The sequence below is a fragment of the Seriola aureovittata genome, chromosome 1 (assembly GCF_021018895.1).
Source record: "Seriola aureovittata isolate HTS-2021-v1 ecotype China chromosome 1, ASM2101889v1, whole genome shotgun sequence".
Taxonomy (NCBI): Eukaryota; Metazoa; Chordata; class Actinopteri; order Carangiformes; family Carangidae; genus Seriola; species Seriola aureovittata.
The window spans coordinates 27,989,699-28,008,808 of NC_079364.1; the positions used below are offsets into that span (position 1 = coordinate 27,989,699).

Genomic DNA, 19,110 nt, shown 5'->3' on the forward strand with positions numbered 1-19,110 from the left:
CTGACTATACTGATATGTCTGTGTGTGTCTATTTGTGTAAAGTAATTAAATTTACAAAATGTAGATCACATATTAAGACTGTTATAACAACACAGTTGGCTTTGCACCAGAATAAACACAAAAAAAACCTGACACAGCAGACTGGGTTAACAGCGATTATCAAGACGACCGTGTTTGTGTCTTTGGTAAAAATGTCAAAGAAAAAATGGCATGTGTTGGTGTTCTGGAGGTCAATGGTGCAACCACAACATCAAAGGCTGAAATCCAACCAGTAACCTTAAGTACCCATCTCACACTGTTTAATTCAGCATACATTCTGTTGCTCTATACTGCTCTTTATACTTTATGAGTAAAGGTAAACAATGCCATAGCAAGACTAAGAGTCTACAGCCATGCTAGTGGCTCTGTGAGGCTAGAATTTCCAAAAAAGGCTAATGCTAACGTCAGCATACTAACATGCTCACAATGCAACATGCTGATGTCTGGCAGGTACCATGTTCACCATCTTAATTTAGTTTATTGGTATGCCAACATTTGCAAACGAGTCATCCTCTGGGAATCATGATTATCGATAGCAAATTTGGAGCCAGTCCATCATCCATCAGCTAGATGTTGAGACATTTTACTGGATAAGTGAAAATGTTAACCTACTGGTGGCGACAATCATCCTCTGGGTATTAGAGAACATCTTGACCAAATTTTAAGTCAAATCGATTTTGTAAATGCCAAAATATTTCCCTTAAAAATCCAAAAATCATAGCATGATGGGGTTTGAGTCAAAGTCAGTAGGGTTCATCCTATGGGGTACATGAATGTCTGTTAAAAAAAAACAAAAAAAAAAACAGTTGTTGACACATTTGTGTCTGCACCAAAAATTTATGGTGCACAGACCAACTGACCATCATCCATAGAGTCACACCGCATGTGTAAAAATACATATTTTATTATATATGAACAAGTTTGGGATTGGGAGGGCAGGATGACACTGGCAAAATATTATATGTCTATTTCTTCAAAAATACTTTAGTAGACACACACAGTCACAGAAGTGACTCAGTATTTACAACTGCCCTTTGTACATGTCCATGTATTTTCTTCTAGACAAGGGAATTTATTTTGGACAGAACATGGGGAGACAGTACAACCTCAGGCTATAGTCACACTGCTATGGATATCAGAGAGTAAATGCTCTGCTTCATTTATTCCTATTACTCATTTATCTGCAAAAACACTTGTGCTTACCAAAATAAACACAGCGTCTCTCCCCATTTGACGTTGCGCCAACTTTCCTGGAGGCAGAGATGTTACAAACAACACACCTCAAAGGGCTAGCGCATCGCACCAGGCCCTCCTTACACGCCTGTGAGCTCACTCCAAATCGCTATAAAATGGGGAAATTAAAACCTGATGAGCAGCAGTGAATGCAACTGTGCAATTGCTAATGAAGATATAGGTTACATGTGGCTGTGGGTGCCGAGGCTTTAGCACTGGGAGATGTTTTTCTCTGTTTTGGAATGTGTAGACTGAAAAGACAGTTGTTTAGATTCTTGAAAATAAGCCCAAATTAATTCTGTTTTGTTTTGGCCTTCTATCCACACTATGCCAGTTTTTTCCTCCACTGAAAACTGAGCTTTTCAAATCCTTGCCCATTTGTGTGGATGGGGAAACTTAACTTTTAAGTTTGTCAGGCTATTAGAATCAGACAGGCTGACAGTTAATCAAGATCTCCTTAACCATAATTTATTTTGGGTGTAGTTAATCACAATGTGAAAACCATCATTGATATATCTGTTTCTTTTATAATACTTCTATACAAGTATGTGGTAGAGTTATATGAAGATGACTCTTACTCTATCAGCACAGGAATGCTTTGAGGCAGTGAATCAGGCTGTCTGTCTAATGGGGCTGATATTTATGAGCCTGTTTGTTGAAGTGCTGATTTTGATGGTTGCACATCATTCAATTTAACTCTGAACTAGCCTCACATATAAGAGCTCCAGGCGAGGTAATAAAACATCATTACAATCATTATTATTATAGAAGCGAATTGCTATTACTATTATTTAAAATGCCTGCAATGTCCTTCCTCACTGGGTGAATGTCTCTCTCTGTGATGCCCCGATTACCAAAATGGCTATTAAAAATGCCTCATTCTGCCATCCAAATGTAAACTTAATCCCTGTATAATCAATTCCTCTTCTTGGCCACCCTTGGTGGCAAATCTGTTCTCTTCCCCCCACCATCACTGCATTATTAGTCAGACAATCAACAAGCCACTTCGACACAGAGCTAGTTTAATTGGATGCTGCACAGAGCATTACCATACCCGTTGCCTAGCAATGGATTCTTATGCCAGTTTTGCTGTCTTTGTGAATGTTTTGCCCAAAATGGAATCTATAATTACTTTGCAATTACTACCTTTTCCCTCAAACAAGTTCTTATCATGCTTCCTGATAGCTTCCAGCCCAGCGGTGCTCTTACTGAATTGGCATGAAGTGATAGGGTCCCTGCGGGTTACTTATCCTATACCAGAGACATATCTAATACTAATATTCCCGGCGTATACCGTTCAAATAATAAGGGCATCTCCAGTGGTCATTTGGCTTTGATGATTACAGAAGCTTTGAGGATTATTGAGGCACCTGCTCACATCAGTCGACTATTGTATAAACCTGAACCTCCTGGCTGTCCTGCAAAAGCTGTCCTGCTAATTAGTTGTCACTGTGGTGAAAAGTAACCAGAACAGAGCAACTACATCTACAAAGCCAATTCAATGCTTAATGATGTCTTTGCTTTTGTGGTGCAAAGAAAGGATAGCAATATATGGCAACACGCATGTTTCTAGGTGCTAACCATAACCAGCCAAGAGGTTTAAGGCATGGTTTACTCTTACAGAGAAACATCCCAGTGGATCGGTGGGAAGGACTGCAAGCCTAAACTCCTAAACTTTTCTTAAATGTAAATGATATTTTATCCGTTCCACAACTCCTGACACTGTGTAATTTATTTTTGCCTGAAGCACAAAAGTCACAGAATGAGTTGGAACTTCCTTAAAGAGACCTGAAATCCCTCTGTGTGAGAGGACAAACACCAAATAGCTGGGAAACAAAACAGCACCAACACAAAGCTGTTATGAATGCGCTGCTGTTCGAGACACTGGCTGGAGGAGGATGATAGTAACAAAAGAGATTATGAGCCATATGCTGTATGTCGCCACCAGGTGGGTTGGCTGGAGAGTCTAATAAGCGGGGTAAATGAGGCCTTGACACCAGCCAGAACACAATTCCAGACTTTCTTTCATTGGCAGTGCTGATGTAGTGAGGTCAGCCAATACACTACTGTTTACAGCTATGACACTGGGGACTGAGATTGGAGTCGTGACACAGCCCTGAAACAGCCCTCATCCTCCTTGGACCACACTAACAAAATACCTCCTGGTATTACTGTACTGGCAGGTGGAAGTGGGGACACTTAGGGCTTCTCAACATAAAAACGCTGCTTAAAAACATGAAAGGTAAGGTATCCCACTTAAGGGCTGTCTCCATTTATGGTATTTCCATTACAAATACTAATGACTAGTGTTTTCTCAATTTGTTTTGTGCCTACCTTGTGTTTTCATGAGTTACATTACGTTGTCCTGTGATTCACTGTTGATGAATGGATCTAGTTAGGCCCTTTCATCAAGAACTGCTCTACTTGGATTTGTTATTCCACCATTACCCAAAGTGCCAAAAAAGTGAAAAAAAACCTTGAATTGTATTAATACACAGACACATTTAGTCCCACATGCCTCTGTCAGATATATCTTTTGAGGGCTCTGTGTAATTCATATAACTTTTTAAACTTTCAAATTTTTCCATGTTTATGAAATTTGCATTTTCCACACTAACTTAATTCTGCGTGTCTCAATAAAGATAAATTAAGATTAATGTGCATTCATACTCTCACATACTCATTAATATAACACAACTTTAAGGCATATTTAATTGCTATAAGCGACAGAATTACGTGACTAGAGACGCCTTATATGCAGTGTAACTTCAGCCGAAACAAACACTGGAAGACTACACACAATCAAGAAAGTATCTGTGAAACAGCATTGCTGATGTTTGTTGTAAACAGTTACATTGTTATATACAGGGCTTTCTTTCTAAGTGTTTTTAGACTATACAAGGTTGCCAGTTTATTAAGCACACCTGCTATAGCTACACCCTGTGCATTACAATACAACATGTATGTGATTAGTATAACCTTGAAAGCTTATCATGTTTAGTTTTAGTTAAGACTGAGGCACTGCCTGAGGTCTATAAGGTCATTTGGAAGCTCTACAGTAGGTTGCGGTGTACTGTATTATACTGAAAGGCATTTGGGAAACCCAATGCCCTTATTAATTTTGCTATGGTGAAACACAAATCCTTAAAAACATGAGTGACTGCTGATGAGTCCCATCACCACAAGCTTCCAACTCTATATCTTAAACTGGCTAACTAGCAGGACCCAGATTGTCTTTCCCTGCTTAAGACACACAGTGATGCTCCATCCGGCACCGCTTAGAGGAGCAGGTGGTCATAGCAGACAGTGAGCTGAGCTGTGCTGAAGACTCGCCCAACGCCTTGCTCATACCCCTCCCACCCTTCCTCTGTCCTTTATCTTTCCATCCATCCTTTTCTTCCATTCATCCAGTCATTCATCCTCTCCCGCTCAGCTTTATTTCTTCTTCACTGACTGCCTACTTTCCTCTTTCTCTCTCTCTCTCTTGCTGCCTCCATCTGCATGCCCACACAGTCAGTGGCAGCCAGGGTCTGACATCCACCAGATGTACAGCCGGTTCTCCTCCTCACACTCTGTTGTTTCCTGCAGCACATTCACACACAGCAAACTGAATGTACATGAATGCACTTAAGAAGTCACAATGATTTATTCATCACTGTTTTTATGTGTTTGTGTGAGTTTGTTTGTGTGTGTGTGTGTGTGTGTGTATACATGGGCAGGGGAAAAGAAGTCAGAGGTGATTTCCTAGAGCAGAGGCAGGCTGTGCAGAGCCTATTGAGGAAGTGAAAGAAGAAAGCTGATGTGCAGGCCATCACTCTGATGAGTTGTAGTACACTTGATAAAGCAGTAAAAACCAATGACCCTCAACACAATCCAATCACTTTTAAAACAAACCACAAAACACTAAAATATTGTCACCAGGATTTTTTTTTTTTTTTTACATCTGCCACAAAAAGTGCAAGTTTATTGACATTGTGATAATCCCTAAACAGATTAAATATGAATTAAAATCTGCTCTGGTTAAACTGTGACAGCCCTGGGAATAAAACCACATGGCACAAAAAGATACCTGCAGTGAGCATGACATGACTAAATCCTCTCTGATTACCTTAAACACGAGGATTAGTTTCCAAAGGGAAAAAAATCCTCCCATAAGTCTAAGTGACAGCGCAACACTTACTGGGCAGGACAGGAGTGAGATGCTGTAAAACAAGAATGGGGTGATTTCTCCATTCACTGGTGAAGAAAATGGCAATTCCGTTCTCTCTTAGTCAACCTGAAAATTGACATTAAATTTGGCATTGGCATTAAATATATGATTTGGTCTCTTATTTAGAGTTTCCTCAGGGGAACCTTTGTGGAATGTTCTTCAGGAAGCAATATCTGTGAATTTGTGCCTTTGTGTGACATTTACACCTTCATCACTTCTACATCCTATCAGATTTCTGTTACAAGAACAGGCAGAATCAGAAAATTTGGTGGATTTTTTTCAACGAAAAAGCAGAAAGCACCGAGAAGTTTTGCTTTCAGCTAGAAGAGGACACTCATCACTACAATCCACAGTAAGCAGGGTCTTCTTGTTGCTGTTGCAGACAGCTCAGAAAATGCTTCAGGTAATAGAAAATTCAGAGGAAATCGTGAAGAAACTGCAAATGAACTGCTAACTACACACCACAGTCCCACTAAAATAGACAAAAACAAACAAACAAATAAATAAATTGTTAACAGTGTTTTTGGACTGAAATTTGTGTTTTTCACACAGATTTTTGTGTTTATTCTTTTTACTAATTTGCAAGTTTTTAATAATCTAAATTAGCAAAGTTAAACAGCCAAATATTTTATTTAAATAAATAACCAAAGAACCAAAACCTTACAGGTTCTTAAAAGTTCAGGTTCTGAGAAGCTTCACGTTAAAGTTCATTAAGTTCTTATCGTGGAAAAGAGCCGTGCAACTACTATGGGTTAGTCTACTTTGATGCAGCGATGTTTGATCCATTCCTGGAGTTATTTAAAGTGTGATGTGTTATTAGGTATGACCAGCCTATTTCAATACGTGTACCTCCAGCCAGCTGTCCAACGAGTGCATTAATACTAAGACATGTGATTGCACCTATGAGGGTGGACATTTCAAGTTCAGAACCAGTGGAACTACTGTAAAGCAGTATGAAGTGAAATTTAAAAAAAGCATGTTCAGTGCATGAACAGTGTTTTAGCTTCAAGTTGTACGTTGTTATGACATTGCAGATTACACTTGAGACTTCATGGTATGTAGCTTTTTAGAGGATACAGACATGTATGATCAAAAATACCAAATCTGCCAAAGGCATGCTATTCCATAGGGAATAGCATGTAATTAAATGTGCAGAATTACAAGCTTTTTCAAAAACCGCCTCCCAAGATGCTAGTACCCCAAAGGACATGTCATTTCAGCAATGGCTGCTCTTTGTTCCATTTCAGCTTCTTGTAACTCAGTGCAGGACTCAATTGTGTTTTGTACTTGTTTCTCTCCTAACACATTAATACTTATTGATCCATGTAGGGAAACACTGAAAGCCCATAGAGGAGGAATAAGCCACAAAATAAAAGAATGTGGTATGGATTAATGTCTCAGTTGTAGTGAATCAATGGCACATGACTCAATGTGCACTCAAGAATGTGAGGTACACAGCCGACAGTGGGGTCTGATCGGAGTTAAGCATGTTTGTATTTTCTGTGGCTGTGATCACTCACAGGTTCAGTGTTAGGAAATACCCACAAAATATCAAAAACATTAAATGAAATTCATGTGCCAAGGCAATAGTAGGGAAGATGCTTTGTGTTAGTGTTTTAAACAGGGTCTTTCTGTATGCTCACCATGGTCCTAATATAGAAAACTGCATGTCATTCCCCCTCTCTCTGCCTCCCCATTCCCTGTCTCTCTCTATTGCACTATCAATAAAGGCACAAAAAGCCCGAAAAAATAACTTTAAAAAAATAAATAAATAAAAATAAAAAAAACATTTCAAAACACTTTGATAGATATTAAGCAGGAAGTCTGACTCATTTCCTAGAGTTTTTGAGTGTAATTTGTCACAGAGACTCATGTAAAAGGGCCCCTTTACTCAAGAGTAACAAACAGGAGAACAAAATAAAAGAAAACAAAAAAACTCTTGATCACCTCGTGTCACATCACCTCAAATTTAGCCTCCAATTTGCCTGCCTCCAATTATCTAATTATCTTCGCACACAAACCCACACGTTCACCAGGTTACATGACCACTTAGGCTATGAAATCTGGTGTTTAAAAAAGTATGAGTTTTTTGTCAAATCTAAAATAAGGTGTAGTTACAATTGTAAAAATATACATACTGTATGTTGCAGGAAAATGCAAAGATTTGATAACAATTCCTCCGCAGAGTATGCTGTCTGCTCTGAAAACCCTCCAAAGAATTTACATATTTTTCTCATGTATGAACATTGCTAAAACATCACTGACTTACCAGCGGTGAAGTCCATGTTGAGGTCAATGAAAGCATTGGAATGAGGGATGCGCATGTTGACAGGTGAACTCAGTGCATTCCGCCAAACTGGAATTCTAAAGAAAAGAAAAACCACGAGGCAACAGCAGGATTTAAAAGCTGAGAGTGAAAGAAATAAACAGCAAATTGCAAGTGAGGTTGAGAATTACATTACCTGTTGGTGAGATAGCAGACTTCAGTGGTTTTCCCGTCGGTGACTCCAAAAATATCTGGGATCATGTCCCCATTGAAACTGTGGGAATTTTTTAAAATTGAAATTAAATCAACACATATCATTAAAACTTGAGTTAACAGTTTATTAGATAAATATTGTACAAACTAATGCTATAGCCCTGCAGTAAATCCTTTACTGTGTTGAGTTTTGTGTTGACAGATGTAGACCCAACTCTATAGTCGTTTTTAAGGCCATACTCAGTAATGTTGTTGTACTGGACTGCATCATATTGAGGCGTTTCAAATATAGTTTTCATTTGATTACACTGGTGTGCCTAATAAACTGATAACTGTATATCTTAATCTTATCTGAGGTTAGATATACAAATCATACATGTGTTTTGACATCAAACAATATTTCAAAATGTTTGATTGGAAACATACAAATCTAGCAAAACTAAATATAAGGAATCATTATTTTTTCCATAAACATCAGTATAAGAAAAATATCTAGAGTTTATGTGAAAACCATTCAGATGGATACTTACTCCATAACAAGGGGTTGATCTGTAAAGGTCTTGTTCAGCATGAGCCAACCACCCATATCTACAGAAGATGCATAGAAGTCAGTAATGCTTGGTCTGACAAAAACACACCAAAGAAAATCTGTGGACTGCTCAAATCAGGCTAAACAGTAAATATCCAAAAAAATATATCACTTTACACCACATTATAGTACCAGTATATTGTAAAGTAATTTTATTGTTTCCTAGATTATGGTTATTGCTCTATACTGAATGATAACAGGTCAGACAGGCTGTATTCTATTCAAGTGTCCCAGTAGGCCATGATATTGTAAGAGTACCAAGCCCCCGGAACTGAAACAGCTAAATGGAAATCAGCCATCACCATCACTGATGGTATTTATTCCAGTGCTTTTCCTACCTGTGAAAAAGGCCAATGATAATAAGAGGGCATTTGAGAAAGACTTATGCTTTTGAACTACCTGCCTAAATTAACACTTTGTCTACTTTGCAAGAGTTTAATTCACAAAAGACACAAGGTGAGCTTGCTGTACTGAAAGTGCAACCACACGAGTTTCTTTCATTTGACTGCCAGATTTGATTACTTCATCAGCATTACCTGATTTTTTTTCCCTTCACTTTAAAAAGTTTGTCTATCTTATACTTCACAAGTAGTTTTATCTTTATCATTTCCACATGAATCAGATTCATATACATTCTCCACAACAGACTCTACAACCAAGTTGTTGTTGCAGTAAATGGTGGGACTAATAAATATAAAGATGGCTCCACGCCCGCAGTTTCTGAAATACAATGCAGCAGTTAGTTATGTTATGAATTACACCTGTGTGACAAGTCGAAATGTGTACTGTGAAAATGATCAACTCAACTTTACTTCCACTACACAGAAACAGGTGACCATAGTCCCAGTTTGTTACGTAGTACAGTATATGTACGATAATTTATGGCACTGAAAAAAAGAAAATAACAACAACAATGAGGATGCTGGGACTGATCAAATCATATCTGCTTAAAAAGGTGGAGCTGTACCTAATGTCTGGTTGTTCCCCCAAAAGATGAAAACAATTGTTTCTGGCTTGGAGTTGATCTCAGCTGTAAGAAGGACATCCATCTGAGAGTCTCCATCATAGTCTCCAGGAACCACACTGGTGATGATAGTGTCCCTGGAACTGGGGGAAGATTGTCCATTAAAATGAGAGTCATCACATGGCGTTCCTGATTTTTCTCTGCTCTTATGTAAAACATTCCCTCCCACAGAGTAAACATGACCACTCTGAGGCGTCAGTTACTTCCTCAGTACAACGGAACAAAAAGAAATAATGAAATGGCATGTCACATATCATAGGTATATGGATTTACACATTATAACTGAAAGGGAAAACGCACTGACTGTAACATATTTACCTTGGCAAAACTTGTTTAGAGATTTGGACTTTAGGCTTGAAGTAAGGTGGTTTCGAGTCAGCCAAGAATATCAGCAGTTCAGACTCTGGAACAGTAAGAAGTCAACACAGGCATTTATATTCATTAAAGCTCAGTTCATCTTCACCACAGCCGCTCAGTCTTTTTCACAACGATACAGGAAAGAGCTTGTAGCACCGCAACATACGCTAAACACACTTAACAGATACATGGAATTATACAGCTGATGTTGTGATGTACAATACATGATACACAATATATACACAATGCTATCCATTATTATCGGGATATGCCTACATTACAATTCCACCATACGTAATTTTATGACACAATACGTACTTTGCTAATTAGCTAACACTACAGAAAGTACTGAAGCATTAACATACGTTCTCTGATGATGAAGATGTCTGTCTGTTTATCCGAGTTAAAATCTCCAAACGCTGCCACCGTCCCGGAATTTTCGGTACCGAAAAGGTCAGCCGTTACATCCTGAAGAGCAAATGTGCTGTTTTGTATCACAAAAAGTAACAGAAATGCAAAAATATTTGATTTGGATATCCACATCCTTCTGCTCGTTCAGCTCCTCACAACAACACCAACTGCAATACGGCACTCTGCTTTACGACAGGGTGAAACAGCAGCTTTTAAAAAAAAAAAAATCACGTATTATGTTAAATATCAATTTTAAATTCAGATATATGTTCTGCTATTTTCATTTCATTGGTAATATTTGGGACTAATGCAATGACATGAGAATAAACAATGCGATATTTGCATTTCCTCGTTTACGTTAGTGTCGTACTCCGGGGTAGTTTGACAGTTGGCAGTTGTATCAAGCTAAAGAGAGTTAGCTTAAGCTAAGTCGGAAAAGACGGAAATTTACTTTCAGCATAAATGCGCAACATTTATCAAGCTGGGCAGTAGGTAAGGTAAACACATTATATCGAATATAAGACCATAATACTATCTTATATGACGTGAAAATTTGCTTAAACAGTAATGAGTGACTTACCAAAAGGCTACTTCAATTTTTTACATTTATGTTGTTCATAACAATGGTTGATCGGGAGCCATGCTGCTTGTTTTATTTTGAAGGATGATCCCGGAAATCCTTTAACGTTCTGGCAAATTTGAGGCTGTGTAAACATGGCGAGCCTGGCAGATGTCGGTTGGAAACTCCTGGAATTCAAAGCCCGATCAAAAAGATCAGGTCTGACTTTTTACTTTGCATGACATCCTACTGTGTCCTTCCGTGTGTTTTGTGCCAGCGCTTGTGTGAAACTGTCTGCTTGTAAAGCCACCGAATACCGGGTTAAATGTGACTTAATGTGTCCATTTAATTTGTCCACTGCAGTGACGGTACAAGCATGAAAGGTCAGAGGTGTAAATGTGCAGCGCTCAGGAGCTATTTTTAAGAACTTCTCAACAGGTCTCCTTTCGCTGTTATATCTCACCCATAGTTAACTGTAGCCTACTGTGTGCGCTGCATGAGGTGTAAGTTTTATCCAGAGGCCCTGTGAAAGCTGTGCTTTTCTTGCACCGGTATCTGGTGATCTCATTATAACAAATTAAAGGATGTTATAAAATGTAGGGATAGAAACATCACAGCAAATGTTATATATCACCACATGTAGGAACACCATAACTTCTACATAATGATACAACTGAGAAAAACACCATAAATTAGTCTTTCCAGACCTTTTGGGTATAAATCTATATAATTGTGTCATTGTAAATGTAACTAGCTATCCCACCTGTAATTTTTAACTGTAGTAAGAGTATTTTAGTGTGCTAAATATAGATTTCATAACACTGTTCCCCCATAAATCAAGTAGTGTCATAAAAACTGCTGTCGCTTGAAAATTCAGTATCTGCTAAAAGGCAGTTTGCATAGAGAATAGAAGGAAAATATATCCTAATCTTAGTGCAAAAATTCTGAATTTTAAATTAAATTTAACCTAACAATTTGCACCTGTTATCCCAGTTTTCATTTGACGGCTGTATTAACACAGCAGTACAGCATTCTGTAGGATGTTATGGAGCATTATTGGCAATAACTAGTCAGGTACTGTCTTTATTTAGAGACATAGTTATTCTGTTAAGATCTTTTCTTAATTACATTACCATCATATAATAATTCACCATTATTCTATATCTCTCAATGGTTAGAATAAGTTTAATTCTGAAGCAAATACAATGCAGTATAATTTTTTTGCATGTTGTTCATGATCATCATCACCCCAGGTTGTAATTCATCATTGATTCATGCATGTCTAAAATCTAACTCTGTGCTACTAACTCCTTCCTGTGAATTGCTGTAGATTTGTGATTTAGCTGAGAGAGACGATTGGCCTTAATTTCACCTTTTGAGAATGGCTGGTTCAGTGGCTGCGATTGGCCGGCCTCATCGGAAAGTTCATAGACTTGGTAAGTAGTGGCAGCAGAACTGAGCAAAACAATGCAGTCAGCCACGCACAGAAGACCAGGGGGACCTGTAAAGATCATACGGAAATAATAGTCTCATGGTCTTTAAAAAATATTTTGTGAAGTTGACTGAAATCATGACAATTATTTTGTTATCACTTTAAAAACAAAATATGTTACACACTTGTGCCCTCTTGGACTGTTTGGAATCTGGATGTGCAAAATAGTGTAATACTATACAGTATATTTACCTTACTGTGAATTGATCTTGTTGGTACAGTGTGTTTTATGTGGGTTTAGCTATTTCAAAAAAATTACACAAAATACATTTACAGTATAAATGAAGTCCTATAGTTTACTGTGTCTGTAAGAGTGTTCAATGTCTGCATCACTGAAGTTAGTCATGGGATTGTTTAAAACCAGCCAAACACCAACAGCGCACATTTGTCTGATCTCATGTTAGAAATTAAAATTGGAATATTGGACTTCCTCTATGCTCTTTTATAGTGTTATCTTTAAAAGAGATGAATTGGCTTTGTCCCCTGCAACTTTTAAGCTGATTGAAATTATGCTAATTTCAGTTAGAATGTGAATTTTTCAGTACCTGTGGTATTGACCGAAGGTCGAACCTATTAAAATGCAAATCTCAGCAAAGTGTAAAGTGTCCAAGAATCGAGAAAGTATAACAGATGGGGGTTTCCCTCAAACTCTCTCAGCTCTGAGGAAATATCTGGTGGAAAGTCACATATTACAATTAGAATTTTTAGCTTGTGGCCTGAATGTTGTTTTGTCTGTCGAGCACTTTGAGATGCGGTGTGTTGCAGTGAAAAAACAAATTTACTGATGGCATGTGTTTAGTAGTTTTTTCTTCTTTTGCCTTTTCTTTTTATTTACTCTGGTGCTCATTTTCTCTTATATTCATTAGAATCAGTAAGATTTGATTACAGAAAGATATCCACAAGCTATTGCTATCTGAAGACCCATTTTCATTTAAATATACTGGAATATAAAATACAAGACTCCCAAGAAAAACCTTAAGAATCACCATGAAACTTTAAGTTGAAACCCCATGGATTATTGATTTCACCTTACTCCATTTTAGTCCTTAAGACATAAAACCAATACATCAATTTAGGACAAAATGTTGTAAGTCAATATTTGGAGTGGAGTAACACTGGTTACTGATTAGAGAGCATGCCCCTTTGCATCTAACAGATGTTTTCTTCTATAGGTTCCATCTATGAACCTCTTAAGCTGTCCAACCTTCAGCGTGAGGATGAGCCCCTATGGGAGAAACTGGACCGCTACTACAGTGCCGGTAAGTACACATATTCACTATTGTCAACCTATCAATAGTGTGAAGCGGGGGTTACCTAAAATTAACGTCATCCGAAACTAAAGGCACTGCTGTGAACCAACAAATCAACAGTTCTACCAAATGCAGTATGCATGATTGCAAACTACATACAGGTTAGAAAGAAAAACTCCTCTTGTCACCGTGTTCCAGGAACTGATCATTTTTCTCTCTGAAAACATGCATCCCGGCTGCAACATGGCCAACATGGAGCTAATGTATGCGACTGTGTTTTGCCATTGTCGATATTCCAAAATTGCAGTCTTGGGTATCGTGACTGCATCTTGCAGACATACAGTATTGTTTAGAGACAAACTGTTCTCGGCTGGCCGGGTAAAACTGGGCTAGGGGGTTACTGGATGTTACAGAAGCACTGGAGCTCTGGTAACAACAGGTCGACTGACTGTTCTTCGTGATCGAATAAAAATATAGCAGATTACAGGTAAACACTCAGAGAAACCAAGTCCTGGCAGTGACTGCTTTGTTGTGACATCATAAAGTTACAGAAGTCCTGACGGCTTGTTTTTAAGGCTCAGTTTCTGAATACAGGCTGTGTACATTTCTCTGTGGACTGAGGCTTTGATACTTTCACAATATTAATATACAACCTAGACCTGAATTATAATCAAAAATGAGACGAAAATCTACCTTTATACAATATGGGACCTTTAAGAACCCAGGAGCTGGTTGCACCAACTGTTATTATGTTTACTAGGTACAATGTTAGCATTACTATATGGAGATTTACACAGCACTCAAATAAAGCTATGTCCACAAGCTAGAACTGCCATTTAAACTTGTTGAGTAACTGACAAGATTTGCTAATATAGATCGACACATTTGAATTGAGGTGTAAAACAGGCAAGGGAATATGGTCAACATTGCACATGCTTATAAAGTAAGCAAAACATAATAATAAATAAATAAAGTCATCCCTACATTTGCAAAAGGTTGTTGCAAATCATTAGTTTAAAGTTGGTAGCTAAGAAAAACTCAGGAAGGACACAAACTCAACAAGTGGCAGATTTACATATGGTGATGCAGTAAAGGAAACTGGAGCTTCACTACAGGAGAGATAAATACACATTAGTAGTGATTACTAAATTAGCAGCAGCTGAGAGTGCAGCACTGAATCAGCGAGTGCTACCTCCCAGTACACACAAAGAAACCACACCTCACTGCCTCACAGCTATACATATAGTATCACTAAGATTATCCCTTTGGATATCAACAAAGTGAAAGCAGCTTTACTAAAGAGGTGAAGAGCCCAGTAAAAAAAAAAAAAAGAAAAGAAAAAGAATTTGATGTGAAATATTGCTGTTTAAAAATGCTTGTGTGACTGGGCCAAGGGTTAAAGAAGGTTAAACAGCAGATCTGAAATGTGAGCAAATTGCTGTCAGATTTGTTGCTGCAATGCCAGTACACTCACTACAAATTGAGATCAGTCTGTCTAATGATAGACCTTTCCCTGACGAGGTCTTTATTTGTCATTTTCCAAACAGTATATGTGTAACTAATAACATTAATGATGGTTTCATTCCACCTAGTTACCGCCAGTAAGCAATGCCAGTGAGCCAGCATGTATAATAGCAGGGCCCTGGCACTGCAGCACCTAAAGTGAATGCAGCCATTATTAATCTTATTTGCTACACCTGTGTCTGATGAGTCAAAATGTCTGCTGTGAGAATGGTCTGTGTTTACGCCACACACTTTACGAGCCTTGATGAGAGGAGAAGATGTAGTAGTTCATGAAAGACATGGACCAAAAGACACAGTGAAACAAGCAATAACATAATTTAAAAGTTGCAGGTGTTTGTGTTTAGGAAGTACTATGAATTTAAGTATGTGAAAGTGCAGCTCGCAAGCCTAGGTACACTGTTTTAATCAAAGCCAAATATGGAACTGCAGTAATTGTGGGTCACAAACCAAAATATATATATATATATATATATATATATATATATATATATAAAGTGTTTCTTTTGTGTTTCTTTTGCTTTATGGTGACAAACTAGATCCATTCTCCTTTTTATTTCACAGTAAAAATCAATATCGAGTGGAGCTAAGGAGCAAAACGAGGGGATGGGCCAAACATGCTACTTCTTCTAATCAGATTGAGTTGGGTTTAGTGTGCAGAAGTAGGGATCATGTGTTGCCTCTGGCTGTGTGTGGCTGTTAGATTCTGGTAATACAGCTCAGGATGCTGTCCCCGAGGATCAGGGCTAGTTTTGCCACTGTGGACACGAGCTGCTCTTTTCTCAGTTGCTTTTTCTGAGGTAACGAACAGACACAGAGCAGTAGACCAGGAGGAAATTCATACATTTATAGTTCTTTAGGGTTTTTATAATGGTTTTCTTGCTTCTTTTAAGACAAATGATCTGTGATCTTACATATTTGATAAGCTACATTTGCCTGTAGTTATGTACTGTGTGTAGTTGTAGGGATGTGAAAAACCTGACACATAACACATGTCATGCCTGCTTGGAGCTTGCCAGTGTCTCTGTACCTATGACATTTAAGTGATTGCAGAACACAGTGTAGTCCACAGCACAGCATGCTACTGTTTCACAGGCTGTGATGATGATGCGTGTTTTGAAATGTTCAACAGACACTTGTTCTCTCCCCTGCAACCCTACACCAGCTTCATCTACAAATCCTGGATCATGTGTAAACAGTTACATCATCTGGGTTGGTGGCGACTGACTGCTGCATATTTAAGAGTTGCAGAGCTGATAACTCCAAACAAGTCGTAAACTGAATCCAAATTTAGTCACACATGTTGAATTGAGGAAGCTGGCAACGAGACGGTGCTTGCTAGAAGCACCTAGTGTGAAGGAACCATATACACAACCTGTGCCGCAGAGTTGCTTCAGTACAGAATATATAACATTTCTTTCTCAGTAAATATAGTTTTTCCCAAATATAGAATGTTCATATGCGTTGCTGTTTATGGTACTTAAAAGTCACAGTACCCTTAATAAAAAATTAAATAATGTCAAACTGATATACATTTCATAGGGGCATATCTATCACAGTAGAAAAGAAAACTAACAAGACAGACAAATAACAGCTTTGGGTCAGGATTCGGCTCAGGCGGTGGATTTACTTAAGACTTAAATGTAAATTACAGCTTTTCCAGAAGTAAGCTGTTACTTCTCTAAGCCAGGTGTGGATTGAGGGGTTGTTAATGCATCCTGTCCTGTGTGAAAGCAACTCTCCTGGTCTGGATCAACCGTTTTCCCACATGAATACACTTCTGGCAGATATGACACAGCCCATTGGTCTGCCCTGATGAAGACAGGGCAGCATGTTTTTGTGTGTGTGTGTGTGTGTGTGTGTGTGTGTGTGTGTGTGTGTGTGTGTGTGTGTGTGTGTGTGTGTGTGTGTGTGTGTGTGTGTGTGTGTGTGTGTGTGTGTGTGTGTGTGTCTGTCTGTGCGTGTGTGTGTGTGTGTGTCTGTGTGTGTGTGTGTGTGTGTCTGTCTGTCTGTCTGTCTGTGTGTGTGTGTGTGTGTGTGTGTTAGATGCCGCGTGGCTGTATTAGGCTGCATGTGTATGTGTTTGGAAAAGTAACAGAAGACAATAAAAAGAGCTCAGTGTGCAACAGGTGTAGCTGTCCGTTGGAACAGATTTGCTGCTATCAGCGAGCACAGCGTTGCCTCCAGCATCAGCTGCATTGAAACCCTCATAGATTTACAGAGGAAAGCTGCCGCCAGATTGCAGTATGTTGAAAACGCAGCGTTGAACATTGGGCTTGTTAATTGTTGTGTTGGGTGGCGGCTGGAAGTGCTTGTCCAATTCGAGCGGGGAACAAAGCCAACATTGTTATCACCGGCACCCAGACCTGCCTGCCAATATACCTGCGTTCTCTCAGTTTCAGGGAGGAAAAGGGGTGGAGAGAGGAGAGGTTGGGGTGACAATGACAAATCAAACCAGTTACATATTTCCTCCTTTCTCTTTCCTTGTTGTTTTGTTGCACAGCCGCCCCCAGCTCAGTCGAAGGCAGGAGTATTAAGCTTACACTGCTGTTGTGATAGGGGTCTTGTTTTCCATTATCAAGGAAAGAATAACAGGGGAAAGTTTACCTCCATCTCTCATAGTTCATCTCTCCATCACCTCTTTCTCTTTTTTTTCTCCCCTCTTCTTTCACTCCCACACTTTCCTATGGTTCCTTGTTTATGTGGCAATGTGGCCACACTTCATTGACTCACGCTGCTTCCTGATAATACTAGAGGCAGAAGGCACTATGGCTCTGCCGTCTGGCTCGCACCGATTAAAGACTGGAGAAAACAATTTTTTTTTTTATATAGTCATTAAGAGCTTATTGCAAAAACATATGGTTATCTGAGTTGTCTTTTCTTCACATTGTTTTAAATATTTGATTCTTTTTCTGTCCTTTATTTTTTTCTCTTTTTTTCTTTTTCAGCTTCTCAGATTCCCTCATCTTTTGCTGTGTTCAGCCAGTTCAGGCCAGTAGAGTCACTTGGTAGAGCGCAAACTACTTAGGCTCAGTCCTTACCTCAGTGGCCCGATTTGAATCCAGCTGGAGCCTTTTGCTGCATGTCATCTTCTCTCTGACAATAAAGGCATTAAACTGCCCAAAAAAAGGATTCCTTGCAAATAAACATCCCTGTATATTGTGGACCTGTGTGCAACAAAAACACACAACACTTATATAACGTATATACTTAAATAAGCTGATATGCTTTCTCTTTGACAGTGAGTTGAAAAGTTTGATATCATTGTCAGTCTGTGCATACAGTACAGTACAGAGCATAAAGACTCAAGGCAGGGAGAAACAGCTAGCTAAGATGGCTCTGTCCACATTGAAAAAAGCCACCAGCACCTATAAAACTCTGTCATATCTTGTTTGTTTAATCCATACACAAATTAAAACATGATAAAAAATGGCAATATGCGGTTTGAGTTACATCGTGTAAATATTTTTTTATGAACAATAATGGTGTCCCCCAGGGTTCAATCCTGGGTTCCATTTTATTTTCCACTTACATGCTCCCTTTCAGTGACATCATCTGCAAATATAATGTCCAGTTTCACTGTTATGCCAATGACACTCAGCTCTATCTTCCAGTCCAACCTGGTGACCAGTCCAACAAAGCAATCCTCCATGAGTGTATTACTGAAATAAAATACTGGATGTCAGACAACTTCCACCAATGAAATCACACAAAAATCTGAGGTCATTGTACTTGGTCCCTCAGCAAAAAGACCTCAAATCATGGAAACTAGTGAACTAGCAAATTATGTTAAGTCTTCAGCCAAAATTCCATTATACACATAAAAGCCCAACTAGAGACAGGAGTCAAGAATCAGCAATAGCTATAAACTCTTTGTGCAACACATTAGTTTCATGCTTTGTTGCTTTGTTTTAGTATGTAAAATTGTATTATGCCTATCAAATAA

The 19,110-nt window shown here is 38.6% G+C and overlaps 2 protein-coding genes across 4 annotated transcripts in view; one reads left to right on the top strand and one right to left on the bottom strand.

Annotated features, from left to right (window-relative positions):
* The window catches only part of itfg1 (integrin alpha FG-GAP repeat containing 1), a 144,640-nt gene extending 134,120 nt beyond the window's left edge, over window positions 1-10,520 (bottom strand). The window contains exons 1-6 of the mRNA XM_056402763.1: window positions 10,297-10,520; window positions 9,893-9,977; window positions 9,518-9,657; window positions 8,492-8,549; window positions 7,945-8,022; window positions 7,752-7,846 (exon numbers count right to left, since the gene is read on the bottom strand). Of these exons, the coding sequence (XP_056258738.1) occupies window positions 7,752-7,846; window positions 7,945-8,022; window positions 8,492-8,549; window positions 9,518-9,657; window positions 9,893-9,977; window positions 10,297-10,474 (634 nt within the window). The 5' untranslated portion in view covers window positions 10,475-10,520. The remainder of the gene's footprint in view (window positions 1-7,751; window positions 7,847-7,944; window positions 8,023-8,491; window positions 8,550-9,517; window positions 9,658-9,892; window positions 9,978-10,296) is intronic.
* Window positions 10,521-11,005: 485 nt separating this feature from the next.
* phkb (phosphorylase kinase, beta) overlaps window positions 11,006-19,110 on the top strand; it is a 106,123-nt gene continuing 98,018 nt past the window's right edge. For 2 of the 3 annotated variants that reach the window (XM_056387967.1, XM_056388054.1), the window contains exons 1-2: window positions 11,006-11,120; window positions 13,566-13,652. In XM_056387967.1, the coding sequence (XP_056243942.1) occupies window positions 11,057-11,120; window positions 13,566-13,652 (151 nt within the window). In that variant the 5' untranslated portion in view covers window positions 11,006-11,056. Of the gene's footprint in view, window positions 11,121-12,231; window positions 12,338-13,565; window positions 13,653-19,110 lie in introns of all 3 variants that reach the window. The other variant, XM_056388142.1, reaches the window with a different exon arrangement.